The 22,715-nt window shown below is 34.7% G+C and overlaps 1 protein-coding gene across 4 annotated transcripts in view; it reads left to right on the top strand.

Annotated features, from left to right (window-relative positions):
• The window catches only part of LOC145291330 (receptor-type tyrosine-protein phosphatase N2-like), a 1,723,320-nt gene that overhangs the window by 549,072 nt on the left and 1,151,533 nt on the right, over positions 1-22,715 (top strand). For all 4 annotated transcript variants that reach the window (XM_080137086.1, XM_080137084.1, XM_080137087.1 and 1 more), the window contains exon 3: positions 21,669-22,628. In XM_080137086.1, the coding sequence (XP_079993212.1) occupies positions 21,669-22,628 (960 nt within the window). The remainder of the gene's footprint in view (positions 1-21,668; positions 22,629-22,715) is intronic.

The following is a 22,715-nucleotide window of genomic DNA, read 5'->3' as shown; positions in this document are numbered from 1 at the left end:
ACGCATAAATTTAAATACAATTTTTATATGTTATAGTAACATGCATAAATTTAAACACAATTCTTTTTCTATTATAGCAACACGCATAAATTTAAATACAATTTTTTTCTATTATAGTAACACGCATAAAGTTAAATACAATTCTTTTCCTAATATAACAACACGCATAAATTTAAATACCAATTTTTCTTTTATAGCAACACGCATAAATTTAAATACAATTTTTTTCTATTATAGTAACACGCATAAAGTTAAATACAATTATTTTCCTAATATAACAACACGCATAAATTTAAATACCAATTTTTCTATTATAGCAACACGCATAAATTTAAATACAATTTTTTTCTATTATAGTAACACGCATAAAGTTAAATACAATTATTTTCCTAATATAACAACACGCATAAATTTAAATACCAATTTTTCTTTTATAGCGACACGCATAAATTTAAATACAATTTTTCTATTCAACACGCATAAATTTAAATACAATTCTTTTTCTATTATAGCAACACGCATAAATTTTAATATATATTTTTTTCTATTATAGCAACACGCATAAATTTAAATACAATTCTTTTCATTATAGCAACACGCATAAATATAAATACAATTCTTTTTCCATTATAACAACACACATAAATTTTAATACAATTTTGTTCTAGTATAGCAACACGCATAAATTTAAATACAGTTCTTTTTCTATTATAGCAACATGAAATATCTCCAGAATAAAAACTCGATTAAACCTAGAACCCCATCTTCCAACGTAGACCCCTACTACCAGGTATCCTTCTCCAACATCAGGGATCTACGTTCCAACCTTCCAGAGGTTGAAACCCAATTACAGGAGACGAAACCGAACATAATATTTCTAAGCGAAACTGGAATAGGGCCGACCACTTCCCTAGATGAGTTCATAATAAACGGATACTCAAAGTTAGCAGCTAAATCTGACCCCCAAGATCGTCATGGGCATGGAATATGTGCCTACATTAGGGATGGCTTCCCGTGTGGCAGGGATATCTCTAGAGAAGATTCTAATTTACCCTATATGTGCTTCAGGGTGTCACTTGCTAACACTACTGCGTTTATATTTGCCCTCTATAGGCCCCACAACAGCGGAGTTACTATCTTTAAGAGTATATCTGAGAAAATAGACCACATATTGTCTTCACATCCCTCGGCTAACATCCACATATGTGGTGACTTCAGCGTCCATAACGTGGAATGGCTGACCCATTCAAATAAGACAGATGATGAGGGGAGGTTTTGTCATGATTTTGCCATTGCTTATGACCTCACTCAGATTGTTCACGAACCCACTCGTGTGCCCGATAAACCCGGTCAATATGCAAGCCTCCTAGACCTTTTTCTCTCAACTTCTCCTAAGCTATGTTCATGTTCCGTTCATTCTCCTCTAGGATCCTCCGACCACTCCGTCGTGTCAGTTAAGATAAAAATGAAATATAAGAAGCCCCCAGACGTACCCCTCCACCGTACTGTATACCGATACTCTATGGCTGACTGAGATAGCGTCCGTACATTCATATCTGATTTATCTCTGCTCTCCATGTTTAAAAAGGATGTGTCCTCTATAGTATCAGATCTGACCGAATGGTTAATTGTAGGCATAGACCAATTCATACCATCTAAAAAATTCCAACAAAAACCTAACAGCCAGCCATGGTTCTCCCCAGAATGTGCTGCTGCTATCGCGCACAGAAATCGCTTTTTCCATAGCTACCAACGTAATAGATGCAGAGACTTAAGCTGCTTTCAGGTCTGCCAGCAACCACTGTAAAAGAGTAATAAAAAATGCAAGAGAGCTATATGCCCAGTCTGTTAAATCCAAGGTAGCTGATCAGCGTCTTGGATCCCACCAGTTTTGGCAAATAACAAATAGGATCCTGAACAGAAGTGTGCGTTCTATCCCAACCATTATCAATGGACCAGAGGTCATCTCTTCAGCGTCAGACAAGGCCAAACTATTTGCAAAGAACTTTGCAGCTAATTCTACCCTATGCGACGAAGGCCATCAACTCCCCATATTTCCTCCTATAACACAGAACAAGCTAAGTAACATACAAATATCCGTGCATGAGATCGCCAAGTTAATAAAGAACCTAGATTCAAGTAAAGCAACTGGCCCTGACAGCATCCCAATTATAGTGTTAAAAAAGCTTCAACCAGAACTTGCTCCCATACTTACGAAACTATTTAAGCGCTGCATTAAGGAGAAGTGCTTTCCGACTCCCTGGAAGACCTCATCAGTTTGCCCTGTATTTAAGAATTCAGGTGATAGGTCATCTCCGTCTCAATACAGACCTATAAGTCTCCTGTGTGTTATGAGTAAGTTGCTGGAATCCATATTAAATAGAGAAATAGTCAACCACCTCAGCAGGAATAACCTTCTTAGTGACACACAATATGGTTTCCGCTCTGCAACATCTACCGCAGATGTGCTGACGGTTATATTCCAGAGTATTAGTGAATCTCTTGACAAAGGCTTCCTTTCTAAGGCAATTGCTCTTGACATATCAAAGGCCTTCGACAAGGTATGGCATAAGGGTCTACTTCACAAGATTTCCAGCTACGGTATAACTGGAAATGTTTTCTCAATCATTAAATCATTTCTCTTTGATAGGCTCATAAGAGTAGTGGTAGATGGACAAAAATCGGAGGCCTGCAATATAAATGCTGGAGTCCCTCAGGGGTCAATCCTGGGGCCAACTCTCTTCCTGATCTACATCAATGACCTCCATAAACACATACTTAAATCATTCGTTGACATCTATGCTGATGACACGACAATCTATGGCAACATATCAAAGGCTGTAAATGACAAAGTTCTCTCTGATTCTCTCTCTCCTCTGATCTCGAGCGCGTGGTTCAGTGGGGGAAGATGTGGCTGGTTACCTTTAATGCATCCAAAACCAACTCCTATCCTTACATCATCAACGATCTGATCCCCAGCTGGCATCAATTGTGATGGATGGCTCTCGTCTGGGTGAGGCCCCGTGTTTTGACAAGCTTCTGGGTTTGACCTTTACTCCTGATCTGAAATGGAACACGTACATCAAGTCTGTTGCCAAGGTCGCTGGAAAGATGGTGGGATCCTTCTATCGCTCCAGAAGATATCTCACTACTGATGCAATTCTCTATCTATATAAAAGCCAAGTACGTCCTAGGATGGAATACTGTTGCCATATCTGGGTAGGAGCTGCTAAAAACAGCCTATCCTGCCTTGACAGAGTACAAAATAGACTTCGTGGCTTAGTGGGGGATGCCCTTTTCTCTACCCTGCAACCTCTCTCCCACAGAAGAGACGTTGCGAGCCTGTCCTTGTTTTATCGTTATTTCCATGGCAGATGCTCGTCTGAACTCCAATCTCTGGTCCCCCTTCGCCAATCTTTTACGAAAAACACCCGTCTAGTTGAATCCACTGTGAAAAAGTTCCCCCACTCTATATCTGTGCCTAAATACAAAACGTGGATTCCATGAACAAAGCTTCTTTCTTAGAACTGCACGCCTGTGGAACTCTGTTCCGTCTGCCTGCTTCCCTCTGGACTACAACTTGGTTGTCTTCAAGTCCAATGTTAACAAATTCCTTATGAACCGCCCTCTTAAGTAAACACTTAAGCAAACCTCCTCACTAACGTAATGTACTTGCAATATACCTTATTCCTGAGTGGCTTCCGGGCCTTGATAAGTGGTGATCACTGTGTCAAAAAAAAAAAAAGCAACACGTATAAATGTAAATGCAATTTTTGTCTATTATAGCAACACGCATAAATTTAAATACAATTTTTTTCTGTTATAGCAACACGCATAAATTTAAATACAATTCTTTTTCTAATATAACAACACGCATAAATTTAAATACAATTCTTTTTCTAATATAACAACACGCATAAATTGAAATACAATTATAGCAACACGCATAAATTTAAATACAATTTTTTTCTATTATAGCAACACGTATAAATTTAAATACAATTTTGTTCGATTATAGCAACGCGCATAAATTTAAATACAGTTCTTTTTATTATAGCGACACGCATAAATTTAAATACAGTTCCTTTTCTATTATAGCAACACGTATAAATTTAAATACATTTTTTTCTATTATAGCAACACGTGTAAATGTAAATACAATTGTTTTCTATTATAGCAACACGCATAAATTTAAATACAGTTCTTTTTCTATTATAGCAACACGCATAAATGTAAATACAGTTCTTTTTCTATTATAGCAACACGCATAAATTTAAATACAATTTTTTCTTTTTTAGTAACACGCATAAATTTAAATACAATTTTTTTTTGTATATTACAACACGCATAAATGTAAATACAATTTTTTCTTTCATAGCAACACGCATAAATTTAAATACAATTCTTTTTCTTTTATAGCAACACGCATAAATTTAAATACAATTCTGTTACTATTTTAGCAACAGGCCTAAAGTTGAATAAAAAAGTTTTCTATTATAGCAACACGCATAAATTTAAATACAATTTTTTTTTCTTTTTTTGCAACACGCATAAATTTAAATACAATTTTTTTTTCAACATGCATAAATTTCAACACAATGTTAGCAAACATCTTGTTACATAATTCCTAATGCTGTCGATGATCTTCTTATAACTATGATTGATGGCGATGATAATGATGATCTTGATAGTTATAACCGACGGTGATCTTGGTGAATAGTTTGTTAAATGAAATAGTAACAGCTATAGAAAGTCTTATAAAGAAGGCAATCTCTTGCTGGGTTTACAGGAGAGTTCGAGTAAACCAAAGAGTGAGAGCAGAAGTTCTATCTCTTCCCGGGTCATTTAATGATGACAAAATAACGTCGGGAGAAGGAAGAAGATGTGGAATAGAATCGCTGTAGATGGGTTATTTGTGAAAGAATTATTTTCCTCCAAGGGAAATAGAAACGGAGATGTGGAAAGGGAAGTGGGAGCAAAGGGGTGGGGCTAGTGTTATGAGGAAGCGGAGACAGGGAGGTTGTGTGCTTGCACGTTTGTCTGCATGTGGATTCACAAAGAAAATGGATTGAGGCCAAAGGTTGATTAAGAAAAGTGAACAAATTGGATCCAAAAAAAAAACTAATATCAAAAAATAATAATAATAATAATAAAATAAAACAGAAATAAAAACATTTAAACGCTTTTTTTAATGAAAAACTGTTTTTAAAATTGTGTAAAATATAAATGGAAACCTTTAGATGCATCCATTCAAATTGTGAGTTCAGCGAGGAAAACATTAGTTCAAACAGAAATGTGATTTTAAACGTTAATGTGACAGACCGACGGGCAAAGCATTTAATAGACACGAAAGAAGACATCTGCACAAACGAAAAATAAAAATATCAGACATATCACACGCGCACACGCACACACACACACATACATACATATATACACATATATATATATATATATATATATATATATATATATAACAATAATGCATTATTAAAATAGGCTTATCTTAACACTTTATTTCAGTTTCATGTTAGACTTGATTTTTAGAAATATTTTTTATGTATTTATACAAATAAATGCAAGTCTAATTTGAAAAACATGCGCATAATGCGACATCGATTTCTACAATGTAAGGCTAAATGCACTTTGATAAAGCATCTAACGTTGCTCCTACACGTCTACAATGATTGCCAGCGTAAAAACTGGCGGGTAAATATTACGAGAGTATAACAACAATACTCTGTGTCGAAATATTTGAATGAATTTTTATCTATTTACTTTACTTGATAGTTATGCCTGAGGAGGGATTTTTTTTTTTTTGTATTTAAATTTCTAATTTGCAATTTCAGAAATAAAACAAATTTGAATATACATGAATGCTAATGTTTACAGATTTCTTCGGTTTCCTCTAGAAAGCAGTTCATCACACACAGAAAATTGTTATAAAGTGTAGCAATAACATATTCTTATGAGATCAATTGAAAATAAATTGAAACGTACATGACTTGAACATTATTAATTTTCAAAACTAAATATGTGAAACGTTAACTAGATAAAAAGTAAATTTAACAAATGCAAAACAAGAGAAAACCCAAAATGATAAAACATAGTGATCGAATACTGTATATAAGACAAAGGGAAATGAATTTAAACATAGTATAGTTATAGTATGAAATTTAACAATCGTATAATTGAATATCCAATTTAAGTAAATTTTAAGTAATTTAAATGCAAGTAATTTGAATTAAGTATTTTAAATAATTTAGGTAAATTTTAACAACGAAAAATAACGAGAGGATAAAATTGTATGATAACACTTAATTTTAAAAAGTAATGTCAAAATGCAGACACAAAAATAAGCACATACATATGCATAAAGTTGTTGTCGAAATATGGATGTTCCATAATTGGTCATTAACTAACCGAGAAAATATTAAAATGAGAATAGATTCCTAGTGAAAAAAAAATCTTATTTATTTCTTTTTGCTTTTTTTCTTTAGCATCAAATGGTTCAGGGTCCCCTGACGAAGTCTCATTGACTGAAACAGATAGCTGTTTGTAGCGACCAAATGTAACTGTTTATCTTCTAATAAATAAAGAAATGATATATCGCCGATTAGCTTTAAAAATCGAAAATCTCAGTTCGGTTTCGTATTGATATTATTAAGCATCAACGATTAATATCATAGAAATCATATCATGTTTACTGAAAAATTAAAATAGAAAATAGAAAAGGTTTTCATAACTCACTAAAGGATGTTCGGTTAACAATTAAAGAGGAAGACAAGGAGCGTTAATTAATAAGCGCTGCAAATATTGAAACCGCGGGAAAGGGTGAAAAGACAGAAGAGCAAGGTGAAATATATATATGTATATATATATATATATATATATATATATATATATATATATATATATATATATATATATATGCGTATATATTTGTTTAAAATATTTTGCCCACCAAACTCCTCTGTCAATTTTTGGACTAGAGACATGAAACTTAATGTATAGAGTATTTGAACCTATGCGAAACTTCATATTGTGATTTTATCTGAGAAAAATCGGTGCAAAAGTGCGAAAATTAAAAAGATGAAATTTACCAGGTGAATGTTGAACGACGGCATTACAAATATGCATGCATAAAGTAATAGCTATCCGTACATGTTCTAATTTTTAGCCTTGCAACAAAGATGTCTTCATAGGTCAGACATTAACCTCAAATGAAAAAGTAAATCGTAAGCTAAACGTTTTGGTTTCGATTCTCGGTGATGGCGCACAAGTCATAGTTTTTAAAACTTTTTAAATCATTACAATATATTAGGTCCGATATAATATAATAAACACGAAATCTGTACTAACTAGCATATCATATTTAGGTGTATATTACAACCGTTCAATGCCGGGCAGCCTACTAGTATGTATATATATATATATATATATATATATATATATATATATATATATATATATATATATATAGTAAGTTATAAAATATATATGGCGATTAAGCTACACTGAATATTCCGCGTTTCATCCACTCTATGACTCTTCAGGTTTATGCGCATAAGCCTGAAGAGTCCTAGAGTGGATGAAACGCGGAATATTCAGTGTAACTTAATCGCCATATATATTTTATAACTTACTAACTAGCTCTACCTACGTATTGAGCACTTTTGAATCAAATACTTAAAGTTTACGCATAAATTTATATTTTCGTATATTAATTTTATTTGAGTAAATGAAGTAGTTATATATATATATATATATATATATATAATCAAAATTATGTATTTAAATTTTATGATTTGAAAAAGTTATTTGCAAATATAGAATTATTTTATTGTTTGAAAATAAAGAATACAATTGAATAAATCTATTTCCTTAACCCATGAATTTTCTATGTTTATTCATCCCCTCATATATCAAATTTCCTTATTCTATGTATCTAAAATGTTTTTAAAACCTTAATTTCCTATGCTTATTGGTTTTAGCAAATAAGGTGCACAAAAAAAACATTTCCTAATATTTTTCCTCTGAGGAGATGAATAAGTATGGGTTGAGGAAATAGATTTATTCAATTGTATTCTTTGTTTTCAAACAATAAAAACTTCTATATTTGAAGATTAACCTTTTCAAAACATAAAATTTAAATATATAAATTTGGATTCGTTAGCTCTATCTTGTAGATATTGAGCAATTTTATTTGGTTGGGATTGTCTTATTTAACATGTTATATCTAATAATATTTTGTAAGACCGAACATTACTGAATTTGCATACCAGTAGAGATATTTTCATTCCATTATTCTGAAGTATTCTTCATATTTTCATTCCATTATTCTGAAGGGAACATGTCTGTGTCTCTGTCTACATTTCCCTACGTAATAAGTCTGTAAATTTTAAGTCTACAGACTCGAAATTTGATATACAGGTACCGAGATTTGAAAAAATCTTTATAATCAGTTTTCGGTCAGACATTTGGCTGTTAAGGGGTCAAAGTTCAACGATTGGACCTTTGAGAACTCTACCAAACTCCTCCGACAATTTTGGGTATAAACACTCGAAATTTTAGATATAGGTTCCCTGGACATGGATCTAACTTAATAACTTGATTTGAGCCCAAAACAATAAATCTTAAGGGTCATAAAAGGGGTCAATTAAAAAAAAAATGACCTCTGCGATCTCTACCAAATGACTCAGACAATTTCTGGTCTAAACATTTGAAATTTTGCATAAAGGGTATTCAGAGATAGTGCAAGCTTTTTAATTGGGTCGAAAACTTTTAGTTACCAATATATAAATGTATGTATGTATGTATGTTTGCATGTCTGCTTAAGACTTTCGACAGAGGCGACGGATTTTTACAAGATCAGTATCGTTTTGAAGTAGAACCTTTCCTACGACAATATCGAAAAATTGGTTAAAAACATTAATATCTTCACCTTAAACTGTGCACTTTTCTACGGGGAGGAGTTGCTTTTTTCGCCGATATCTTTGAAGGTCATCTCCTCTTTTCGATTGTCTAGCCTTAATTAAAACCTACGTACCTTTCGGTTTGGCGGTAATCGTAACTGCAAAGACATCAGGTTTTCCCCCGTTCTTTTCTTCCTTCGCGGTACGGATTCGAGCCTGCCTTCTTATTACAACTTTTTTTTTTTTTTTTTTTGCTCAACACACACAGTCAAACACCCGGGCAACGCCGGACTGAAATGCTAGTATATATATATATACATATATATATATGAAGTTGAAAATGTCTGTCTGTCTTTTTTCTATGGTAGTTAAGACTATTATAGAGAAAGGCATTACTTTACATATTCACACTTTTTAATATATACATATGCACATAACCTTATGAACAGTACATCGGGCCTGAGCAAAGACAGGCGGAACTGCTAGAATATATATAAAAGTGAACGTGTCTGTGCGTTGTGTGTCTCTCTGTGTGTGTGTACATTTCCCTACGCAATAAGTCTGTAAATTTTCAGTCTACAGACTCGTAATTTGATATGCAGGGCACTGAGATTTGGGAAAATCTTCGTGATCGGTTTTCGGCCAGAATTTGGCTGTTAAGGGGTCAAAGATAAACGATATGACTTTTGAGGACTCTACCAAACTCCTCCGACAATTTGGGGTATAAACACTTGAAATTTTAGATTTGGGTTCCTTGGATATGGATCTAACTTAATAACTTGATTTGAGCCCAAAACAATAAATCTTAAGGGGTCATAATAGGGGTCAAAGATTAACATACAACTTCAAACACCCGGGCAACTCCTGGCTGAAATGCTAGTATACATATATATATATATATATATATATATATATATATATATATATATATATATGAGTAATACTGTCTGTTTAGGGGTCAAAGTTTTAAAAAAATTGACGTCTGCGGTCTCTACCAACTTTTCTCTCTGGTAGTTAAGGAAGCCTGTTATATATATATATATATATATGAAACTCAAATGACCTTGTAATGAGTGTTGTAACCACACATCCGGTTTACGACTTCCGGTTGCGCATGTGTACGTAAACATAAACCCATAACAGCATAAACAAATAAACACAAATTTCTACTTTTGCAGAATTTGACCTTCGGACTGAAATATTAGCATTATTATTTAGAAATTATTATTTAACATGGGAAGGGTGGGGATATTTTGCAACTATTCTGTATTACAACTATACTGTCGCAATTTTCTTACAAATAAATCAACTTTGACCCGTTGACAACTATAAGAGCATTTTACAACGGCGATTTACCCACGTTCTTCCTTTTTTTTTAATTTATTCTCCATTTTTTAATACACCTTTCTTTAAAACATTCATACATTTTCTTCTACAATACCAATATAAATGAATAACCCCGAAAATGTTTTTTTTTACAAATAAATAATCAACACAATAAAACGTATTGTTTTAATGTGTATGTTTTCAGCGTCCCAATTGTTTTTTTTTTTTCGTGTTTCAATTATCCAAATAAACAATTGTTTATACTGTCTGCTTTTTTTTTTTTTACATCATTCATTTCCATATTGTCTTAATTAGTTTTATTAACCTTATTATTAACATAAATTAAATATTTGACCCAATGGGTCATGAATGTTTGCTTAAAATAAATGAAAAAAGTTACATTTTTTTCCATTTTCTATTTAAAAGGCCATTCTTAACATGGGGAGAGTGTTTTTAACTATTTTATACTTTCAACTAACAATTTCATTTAAAAAAGATGTATCAAAATTTGAATTTAACTTGAAGTATTATAGTATCTGTTCAATGCACATTTACCTATAAGTATGACAAACCACCTATAACTCAATGGCTGTAAGTTATTTTTTCAAAAATAAACAATTATAAACAAAGCGACTCATAGAAATCTATCTATATTCTTTTTCATTTTAATATACTTTCATAGAAATGTTTCTGTTATGTCACAAAAACTATTTTCTTCACGTCATAAGTGTCACGCTCATACATTAATTCCATAGCTTATCTAAAACAATGGATCACGGGTAGTCTAGTCTATCTATATATCTATAAAAGTGAACGTGTCTCTGTGTCTGTCTGTGTGTCCGTCTGTGTACATTTCCCTACGCAATAACTCTGTCAATTTTTAGTCTAGAGACTCGAAATTTAATATACAGGGTATTGAGATTTGGGACAATCTATGTGATCGGTTTTCGTCCAGAAATTTGGCTGTTAAAGGGCCAAAGTTTAACGATTTGACCTTTGAGAACTGTACCAAACTCCTCCGACAATTTTGTGTCTAAACACTTGAAATTTTAAATAAAGGTTCCGTGGACATGGATCTTACTTAACAACTTGATTTGAGCCCAAAACAATAAATCGTAACGGGTCATAACAGGGGTCAAAGTTAAAAAAATGTACTTTTTTCTTTTTTTCCTCAGCATACACCTCCAAACACCCATGCTAGTATATCTATAAAAGTGAACGTGTCTGTGTGTCTGTCTGTGTACATTTCCCTACGCAATAACTTTGTCAATTTTAAGCATACAGACTCGAAATTTGATAGTACTGAGATTTGGGAAAATCTTTGTGATCGGTTTTCGGACAGAAATTTGGCTGTTAAGGGGTCAAAGTTCAATGATTTGACCTTTGAGAACTCTACCAAACTCCTCCAACCATTTTGGGTCTAAACACTTGAAATTTTAGATATAGGTTCCTTGGACATGGATCTAACTTAATAACTTGATTTGAGTCCCAAACAATACAGTTTAGGGGGTTATAATAGGGGTCAAAGTTAAAGAAAATTTGACCTCTGTAGTCTCTACCTAATTACTCAGACAATTTCTGGTCTAAACATTTGAAATTTTACGTAAAGGGTATTCAGAGATAGAGCAAGGTTTTTAATCGGTTTGGATCGAAAACTTTTAGTTACCAATGCATAAATGTATCTATGTATGTATGTTTGCATGTCTGCCTAAAACTTTCGACAGAGGCGACGGATTTTACCAAGATCAGTAATGTTTTGACAAATATCGAAAAATTGGCTAAAACAGTAACATCTTCACCTTTAACTAGGCACTTTTCTACAGAGGGGGGTCGCTAACTAACGACTATGACCAGAGCGCTTACTGTTTTTATTTCGATTCCAGCTGATGGCAGCGAAGTAGTATTTTTTAAAACCTTTGAAATTATTTCTATATATATATTGGAGAAAATATAATAATCAATAGATAATTTGAGTTATGATGATAAATATGAAATCTGCATAAATGATAATATCATATTTAAGCATATTTTATGACAGGACAATGCCGGGTGGCCTGCTATATATATAAAAGTGACATTGTCGCTGTGTGTGAAAAGTCTCTACCAAACTCCTCGCTTAATATTTGGTCTACAGGGTCGAAATTTAATATATACGATTTTTAGTTGGTAAAATAGCTACTAAAAGGTTCAAATTAAAGGGAAAATATTAGTCTTTGTGTCATTATCTTATTGAGGATGTCAATGGATTAGAAAAGACATAACGATCGATCGGCTTTTACATAATGGCGTCTTTATTTATCATTGGTAAAAAACAAAGCAAAACGTACACTGGTAAGGGACACAACTTGAGACGGTGAAAACTCTTGTTAGTCCCTCATGCAACATCTTCCCTTTTCTCAATGACAAAACAGAACAAAAAAAAATGTCTAAGAATGAAAACAGAGTCTATAAAATATAGTGATCTAGGCATTCATTGGGCTGACTACCGTCATACCTAACAGGGATTATTCTGCCCTTCCACTTATGTTGTGAAATCACTGAATCTCACAGGATCTCTTACTCTTCTTCCCGACCGTGTTGTCCCCAACTTTTTTGGGCTTGATTTTGTTGGGGATGAGGTCGGGTTTGGGCTTTCTCTTATTTCACCTTCATATTGAGGTGGTTCTGTGCATATTTCTTCTGTACCTCGCCATGCATTCTTGAGTAACTAGCTCTACACTTCATATGGCTGGTGTATTACTGATGTGAGTAGGGGTGTCTCTGCAGTTTTCTTCAAATCTACTTTATTCCGTCGATATAATTCTTCATACACTTTTTATATGGTATGATCGCTCATCCAGTCTCCTCCCTACCACTGCTTTTCTCCACTCTTTTTTTCATTTATGTGTGGTTTCATCCATACTACATCTCCAGGATACAATGGTTTCAGTGATTTCACTTTGTGGTTGAAAGAATGTTCTTGCCTTCTGCGGTCTTGCTTCACAATTTTCTTAGATTTTTGGGCAATTCTGGCTTGAGTAAATCCTCTCTGGTTGCGAGAAGTGTTTTTGTTCTCCTTGACATCAGCTTCTGAGCTGGTGATAAGAGACCCCTGCCTGGCATGTTCCTGTGATCCAACATTGCTAGGTATGGGTCAGCCTTATCTTCCATTGCTTTCCGGAAAAGGTTTTTGCCATCTTTACTGCTATTGCATGGACTGACCGGTGTACGTGTAAAACACCACTTTTTTTGCAAAGGTAGAAAATTCCTGGCTACTAAATTGAGGCCCATTATCAGTTACCACCTGATCTGGTATTCCATGTCGTGCAAAATGGTGTTTCAGTTTAGTTATCACTGTCTTTGCTTGTGTATTGAGAAGATGATCAATTTCCCAAAAGTTGCTCATGTAATCAACTGTGCAGAGATAATCTCTATTCGCAAACTTAAAGAGATCTATTCCCACTTTCGCCGAGGGTCTGTCATGTGTGTGGAATGGAGCTTTTCTTTCAACACACCCTGCTGTGTCAGTGGGACCACTACCCAATTTCCTCTGAAAATTAAACCATCTTGCACCGCCATTTCACTCTGCATATTAAAATATGGTCTCACTTCTGGGTGAAGATGTATTTTGTCTTCTGGCCATCCTTCCAGAATTACTTGCTGTAACTGTCTTCCTTCATGGCTGAGCGCAGTTCAAGCAGCCTTCTCTCTGTTACAGGAATATATTCTGCTTCCTTGACATCATCTTCATCGGCCATATATTCACCACCCAATCCATAGATATATGCTCTTGATATCGTGTCTGCAAGGAACATTTTCTTACCTGGGTGGCACAAAACTGTAGCATCGTAAGCCTGTAGTCACATCAGCATATTTTGCAGTCGTTTTGGGCATTTCACCAATTCTTTTTTCATGATCGTTTCCAGTGGCTTATGATCAGTTAGTACTGTTATCTGTCGAGGAAACGTATATTGGTGAAACCGTTCACATGTGCAGACTACTGCTAGTAGTTCCTTCTCAATCTGCACATACCGAGTTTCTGTGTCAGTCAGTGCACGGCTGATATAGGCTAGGGGTTGACCCTTTTGCAGTAGTGCAGCCCCCATGCTCTTCTCACTTACATCGCATTGAATGACCAAAGATTTGTTGAGGTCATAGTATCTTAATACTGGTGCCTCACTCACTAACTCTTTAATTTTCCTAAAAGCCTCTTCATGAATTTGGGACCATGTCCATGGCACATCTGCCTTCACTAAATTTCTAATTGGGGTCATCACGTCAGATATGTGTGGTAGAAATTTTGCCAGGTAATTTACGAATTCAACCAATCGTTGCACTCCCTTGACATCTGTTGGACACGGCATATCTTTTATGGCTCTTACCTTTCCAGGATCAGGACGTAAACCATCACTGGTAATCATGTGTCCCAGGAAAGATATAGACGTTTGTCGTAGGTTCAATTTTTCAGCATTCAATCGCATCCCACGATCACGACATCTCGGCAACAGTTTCCTGAGTTTTTGGTCATGATCAATTGTTGCTTCTTCCATCGTTTTACCCTTCTCAATCACCAGAAGATCATCCTCTTTGTTAACCACCCGGGCACATTGTTAAAAAGGGTCTTTTGAAATATCTTCGATAATGGAGCAATCCTGAAAGGTAAAACTTTAACCGGAACCTACCATATGATGTAGAAAATGTTGTTAAGCGACTGCTGGCTTCATCTAATTTTACATGTCAAAATCCATCTTGTAAATCCAGAGTAGAAAATACCTTGTTGTCAGCCAGTTCTGGTAGTAAATCGTCCAGTGTAGCTAACTGAAAATGTTCCCTCTTCAAACTTTATTCAGTGGTCTTGGGTCTATGCATATCCGTAGGCTTCCATTTTTCTTAACTACCAGTGCTAAAGCACTTACCCATGGTGCTGCCTCACTCACTGGCTCAATAACATTCTTCTTAACCAGTTTTTCTAACTCGACTTTTAGCTTGTCCTTAAGTGCCAGCAACACAGAGAATACCATATTCTCCGTGTTGCTGTCTGAGTACTGACTGATGGATTCATTCATTTGGGAAACTTTGGCGACCATTTTGAATTTGTCGTTATTGATTGTGACAAGTTCCATTTTGAATTTGTCGTTATTGATTGTGACCAGTTCCATTTTGAATTTGTCGTTATTGATTGTGACAAATTCCATTTTGAATTTGTCGTTATTGATTGTGACAAATTCCATTTTGAATTTGTCGTTATTAATTGTGACAAGCTCCATTTTGAATTTGTCGTTATTGATTGTGACAAGTTCCATTTTGAATTTGTCGTTATTGATTGTGACAAGTTCCATTTTGAATTTGTCGTTATTGATTGTGACAAGTTCCATTTTGAATTTGTCGTTATTGATTGTGACAAGTTCCATTTTGAATTTGTCGTTATGATTGTGACAAGTTCCATTTTGAATTTGTCGTCATTGATTGTGACAAGTTCCATTTTGAATTTGTCGTCATTGATTGTGACAAGTTCCATTTTGAATTTGTCGTCATTGATTGTGACAAGTTCCATTTTGAATTTGTGGTCATTGATTGTGACAAATTCCATTTTGAATTTGTCGTCATTGATTGTGACAAGTTCCATTTTGAATTTGTCGTCATTGATTGTGACAAGTTCCATTTTGAATTTGTCGTCATTGATTGTGACAAGTTCCATTTTGAATTTGTCGTCATTGATTGTGACAAGTTCCATTTTGAATTTGTGGTCATTGATTGTGACAAGTTCCATTTTGAATTTGTCGTTATTGATTGTGACAAGTTCCATTTTGAATTTGTCGTCATTGATTGTGACAAGTTCCATTTTGAATTTGTCGTCATTGATTGTGACAAGTTCCATTTTGAATTTGTCGTCATTGATTGTGACAAGTTCCATTTTGAATTTGTGGTCATTGATTGTGACAAGTTCCATTTTGAATTTGTCGTTATTGATTGTGTCAAGTTCCATTTTCTGGATTGCATTTGCTCCAAGTAAGGAATGGAAATCCTCTTTCACAATGACAAACTTGATTGCATATTTTTGTCCAGTGTTGGGATTTATCATTTTTACTCGACCCCTTTCCACTGGCTTCACTTCTGCTCCATTCCACATGACAAGAGTTTTATTTGAATGTTCCAGTGTTTTTCCAATCACGTGTTTCTCATTCAATATGTTCACGGACGCTCCACTATCGAGCTGAAAGGCAATTGGTTTTCCTTTCACCATCATTTCCGCTTTTATCACCTCTTGACTTACAGCATTCACCTTTTCCTTAATTGTTACGCTGTCTACATGTTCATAGTTTGAACAACTACTACTGTCGTTTTCCTGGTCATAATGTTGGGTTTTGACCGTCTGCACCTTCTTTTTCCTTGATACTTTGCATTTCACAGCAAAGTGTTTCTTTTTCCTTACATTTATAACAGGTTTTACCAAATGCAGGACATAACTCTTTGCTCGCTCAATGCCACAATACACTCTCTGTCAGATTGTGCCGATATCTTTCTCCTGGGTTTACAATCAACCCTGTTCACTCCTTCAGGCCTTAGGATTCTGGACTGAACTGTAGTATTTTCAGACAGCTTACAGATGGCAATACATTTTTGTAAGTCTGTCTTATTTTCAATAACTCAGCTTGTGTCTGGGGGTTGTGTATTCCCAGTACTACTTGATCTCTGAGTACTGATGAAACGCAATTGTTGCAAAAATTGCACGTTTTTATCAACGTCCGAAGTGCCATAATAAAAGATTCCACAGTTTCTGATTCTCTTTTCTTTCTAGAATGAAATGCATAACGCTCGTAGGTGTCACCTGTTTCCCCTATAGCATATTTATCAAATGTCTGAATAATTTTGGTGGGCGTTCTTTTGTCCTCGGATGTTGAAAATTGAAACTCGTAGTAAACTTTCAATGCGTCGTCTGAAGCACGAGTGACCTCTGATATTGTAATGACTGTTTCGCCAAACACGTAATAATGGCGTAGTTATACCATTTCAGTTTAAACAACTTCCAATTCGCCGCTAAATTGTCTTCCATACGTAGGGGCGCCAGAGGCATTATGCCAGCTACTGGTCTATTTGTTTCTTCTATATCCGCTTCGGACATATTTTTCTCGTCCACGTGACGTACGTATAAATTAGAATTTGAAACAAGAACAATAAAGTTACTTATCTGTTTCTGCAAATAACTTTCCGCTTCTTATTCTTTTCTACATCTTACTTGGACTCTTTTCATCCCACCGCTGCTGCCATGTGTCATTATCTTATTGAGGATGTCAATGGATTAAAAAAGACATAACGATCGATAGACTTTTACATAATGGCGTCTTTATTTATCATTGGTAAAAAACAAAGCAAAAACGTAGACAGGTAAGGGACGAAACTCGAGACGGTGGAAACTCTTGTTACTCCCTCATACAACAGTCTTGGCCTGGTGTAAGTTGACTATACCCATTATTTTCTGTGCATGCGCTAATTAAAATGTATACGTCAAAAAACGGTTCTTTTTTTTGTTTTGTTTTTTTTTTTTGTTTGTTTTTTTGCAGTTTTTGTATACGTATGGATTTAGATCATACGCTAACGGAAGGTTGGAGAGCTATATGTTTTGCTTTCGATTCTAGTCATTTTTTTATTTTGGAAATCACTACTAAATATAAGGTGCAATATGACAATCGATAGAGAATCGGCTGTATATATAAAAATTATATTTTAATTCATTCAGATTTCGCATTTATTAAAATGCGGAATCTGAATAAATTAAAATATAATTTGTTAGCGTATTTTACGACGGGGCGGCTTGCTATATATATATATATATATATATATATATATATATATATATATATATATATATATATATATATATATGTGTGTGTGTGTGTGTAAAATATGCTAACAGTTCTATCATGTTTTTTATAAGAATATTATATATTCTGCAGAAGTTGTTTTTTTATACCTATTACAGCCAGCAATATTATTACAGTGGATGCATTTGCTTTTGCTTTACTGGCTTAAATAGAAGCGTTAGTTTACGCCCTTAGTAAATAAAAATAAACTTCGATACTTTTACCTAATATGGATATCAGCTAACTAATTACATTTGTTTACAATAAATTATTACTTCTTAAACATTACTTGCGCCTCGTGATATTCGGTAAAATAATTTTATTTTTCGCAACTAATTGAAATTATTTTCTCTTTAAATAATATCTGTTTGCTTGCTATTCCGGGCTATATATTTGCGAGGATGTAAGCGGCTGTTTGTTATTTCTAACTGATGGATTATTTCGATACATTTGCACTTATCTATTAAGCTTTCAGTTTCAATAAACTCCTTACCGTGTCTTCCTTTAAGAGAAATACACAAAAAATCTCTTACAAAACTAAAATACATATTTTCTTTCAATGTCCACGTTAAGATATATATTTGCAAGACGACCATTTTTAATACGAATTACATTAACCTATTACAATACATAAGATAGAAGCATGCGTCACCCGGCCATATGCTCGGTACTCTTTATATTCGTTTTTATTATTTTTTATATACGAATTAATAATGATAATGTTTTAGTACAAAGTGCGCTCAGTCATTTGAATCATGTTTATATGGAACTATTTGATTCATTGTATATTCCTATTTACAATGCCTCCCCACGGGACAGTTAGACACCAGGGTCGTTTTTTAACGTGGAGAAAAGGAACAAAAATAAAAATTTTCTCAGTCGTGAAGGATTTCTCCTCCACTGACAGAGAACAAGAAATTGAAGCGCAGCATCTGAAGAACAGACACTACACTTTGATCTTGTCCCGAAGGCCAAATTGGATCGTAACAGGTGGAATATTGCAGATGATTATGTCGTAAAAAAAAAGGACTATTGAAGATATCTTCCTTTTTTTTTTAATTCAATGTTAACCCCAAACAAGGCACAGTGCCACTTTAAAGTAGAGGGCTACTATCGGGAACATAAGTTGCAGGAATATTATGAAGGGAGATGAATAGCAAGATGTCCGTTCACATTACATTTGAACTTCTGCATGTCAGTACAGTTGGGAAAGCAGAATCCCAGAAGGTGGTTTCAAAGTCTAGTAGTTCTGGAGAAGAAATTATTGGAGTAGAAGGCTTTCTTACACCTACGGATCTCTACTGTGAAGGGGTGGGATTTAGCTGCTTGTCGGGTTTGTCGGAGGTATTCACGTTGAGAGGGTACAAGTGCTTGTAGTTTGTAAGAGCATTCACCATCAAATTACTTGTAGAACAGACAGTGCCTATCTCCCCTTTAAGCAGTTTAGGTTTGCCAACCGGTAATTTGTTTGAGTTACCAACTCTAGGAAGGTTGTCATCCGGGACTGAAGAGGCTTCCCTCCCCTTCAGAGTTTTCCTTCTCCTAGATGAATGACCTCGGAAGATTTACGGGTCCATCAGCACCGAGAGGGTTCGCCCTGCGCCTGGGTCCTAAACCAGGTATTTCTGTGACCTCGCATGAGTGGTTAATGTTAATCAGTTATTTAGTAGGTTATATATCTACTGAAAAGTTACACTCTTCGAAATGATTAAAAAGGACATTAATATGCTTTCCATTTTCATTGTTAGTCGCATGCAAGCGACTCTATAAGTCACTCCATCGGTCGGTCGGTCGGTCGGTCTGTCCGTAACACTTTTGTGCTTGACCTTTTTGGTTAAGATCAAAGGTCTGTTGTTACTACATGCTGTTCTTAGCTTTTTAAGCTTTTCTTGGCCTTTTGGTCAAGATCAAAGTGTCCTCACCATCCCCCCCTTCTTTTTGAGTTGGCCTTTTGCCTATGTCTTTTGCTCATTTTCCCAATTGTATTTTTCTTCCTGTGAATAAAAAATTTAATATCTCAAAGTGTGGTATATGTTCCAGCAGATACTGCAAGCAAATACCATATGTGGGGCTGCCCCCACATATGAGACCTTGGTCAATGTAGGGGCAACCTTTCATAGCAATTGTCACTATCCAGCTCCCCTACTCCCCGGGGAGTTAGTCCCCATTTCCCCTTCACTCCTCACATTAAAAATCGGCCTTGTGCCTAATTTGCTCGGTGGGGGAGCAAATAAATACCCTTTTCTTGGCCTTTTGGCCAAGATCAAAGTGTAGTATCTTTCTTACTACATGCTGTACTTATGTTTGTAACTTTGTGATATAAAATGAGGGATCACTTTTCTGTATTAATTTAATGTAAAATAATCATCCACTTTACAACTGGTCAGTCTCAAAGTCAGTCAAGTCATTCTCCAGATCATTCAAGTTGTTTTTGAAGGATTCCAGTTATTTTTTAAGCATTCAAGTCATTCTTAAGGTCATTCAAGTCATTCTTAAGTTCATTAAGGTCATTCTAAGTCATTTACTTTTTATTTATTTAAGTCATTTCAGCCCATTTTTTGGTTATTTTAGTTTATCTTTAAGAATCTCATGTCAATCCTACATTCACGCATTCATTCATTACATGAGAACACGCGACTAATGGTTATTGGTCTTGTTAATGGAAGAGGGGATCAGTAGGAATTCATGCAGTAGGTGAGAATACGGCACTGTAAGACAAATATAAAAGAAAAGGAAGAAATACAGTGGAAATAAATGTATTTTGCATCCTACTACGACTACTATTATTTCAACCACTACTTCAACTGCTGCTAACATTCTTACAAATGTTAGATTAACAACAAAGTTTAGTAGTTTACTAAACATCCTTGAAATAATAAATGCAGCGAATATACTAATAAAACTATTGGATAATAGCCCGTGTGTACTTGTGTTTTTTGACGATACGTAACTTTATGTTTATTGCTTTCCTATTTACTATGTATTACTTGCATATTTAATAAATTCATATATAAGGGAACACTATAAGCCATTTTATTAAGTCTAGCTAAAATTAACTAAAATATACACGTGACTATAATCTTTTTCTATAACCTCTCCATCTATAGCATCAAAAATATGTTAAGCAAGTGTCAGAATTATAATACTACTTATATTATTATTTCTCTTACAACAACAGCAACAACAATAACAAATAAACATTATTGTAACAAAACACGAAATACCGTTTAGATTACACAGTTATACAAGCTTTTAATTTCCTGGTAAATATATTGAAGACTCTGTGTAGTTATCAATATCGTACATAATTTTATTCAAGGGAGATGATCTCCTACAAGGGAGATAACTAGTGATAATGCCACTTATTACAATAGGTTAACATTATTGGTAAAACTTTTACAAAATAAAGTCCCAACAACTATAGAAAAGAATAAAAGCCGACTAATATAAAGAGGAATGTTTTGGATATTTAAAATTAAAAAAAAAAAAAAATGCACACATAGAGAAAAAGATGAGCACGCAAAGAATTCTTAAACTAGCAAAATGTTATTTTTTTTTCTTGATTATTTTTCTTTCTCCATTTCAGATCATTTATTTGGAGTTTGTGCTATGAAAGGAGAGCTACCTACTGATCTACCCAATTATGAGTTGTCCAATCCAGAACGCATCGGTCAGTTAGAAGACGAAATTATGAAGTTGCTCTTAAACGGTTACACCTGGCAAGACACTTATGCCCAATGCATTATCCAAAACTTATTGATATCTGACCACGACGGTTTCGAACCAATCGATTGCTCTGCACACAGGACTGAACAATTGTCTAGCAATGATCAGCTCGCTGGTAAAAATCTAGACTCTCTCATCGATGATCTATCGAGCACAACCTATAAAACACCTTATTCATTGTCGTCTCTACCGTATCTTAACTATCCTAAATCGGATAAACGAGACGAGCTTGTGAATATACACAAATACTTTGATAAACCGGCATTACCAAGCCGGCGTGCTAGTGGTCCCATGGATACGAATCTTATTGCGAACTATGCAGAAGATGTGTATCCCGAACAAGCTAATACTGAAATGCTGAGAGATCTACAAGATTCCTCACGTATGTTTGTGTCTGATGACGCTCTGCTGCCACCTTTTGAGTTGTCCACTAACGACATCACGGCAATGAAGAGAGACGCATCATCATCATCTGATAATGCAGCAATGAATGCCAAGGAACTCAAACAGTATCTTGACAATTTGGAAAGATTGTTGGAAAGCAATTACAGTGTAGACAAGACACAAGAAAATTCAGATGGGGATAGCCAAACTATTAATGAATTAGCCGATTACGTTATTCCTGACATTGTCGCTAATCGATTGCAAGGTTACAAGCCTGGCGTTGACCGTTTATCAGCTATTGGCTATGATGACATAAATGATGACAATGGTAATGATGGAGTAGGGGCTCGTTTGGCACTTTCTCCTCAACTGCAAGACAGAATTCCAGATGAAGCATCTGAAGAATTAATAGATTCTTTACAGGCAGAAACTCAAGGTAAGCAATTATTTATTTACATAAATGTGAGTGAATCTCAAACAATGATAAATATGAAATGTGCAGATACTATGAGGCTTGCATGAT

The sequence above is a fragment of the Euprymna scolopes genome, chromosome 12 (assembly GCF_053919585.1).
Source record: "Euprymna scolopes isolate OS-2025 chromosome 12, ASM5391958v1, whole genome shotgun sequence".
Classification (NCBI taxonomy): domain Eukaryota; kingdom Metazoa; phylum Mollusca; class Cephalopoda; order Sepiida; family Sepiolidae; genus Euprymna; species Euprymna scolopes.
This window is presented reverse-complemented; position numbering and strand designations above follow the sequence as displayed.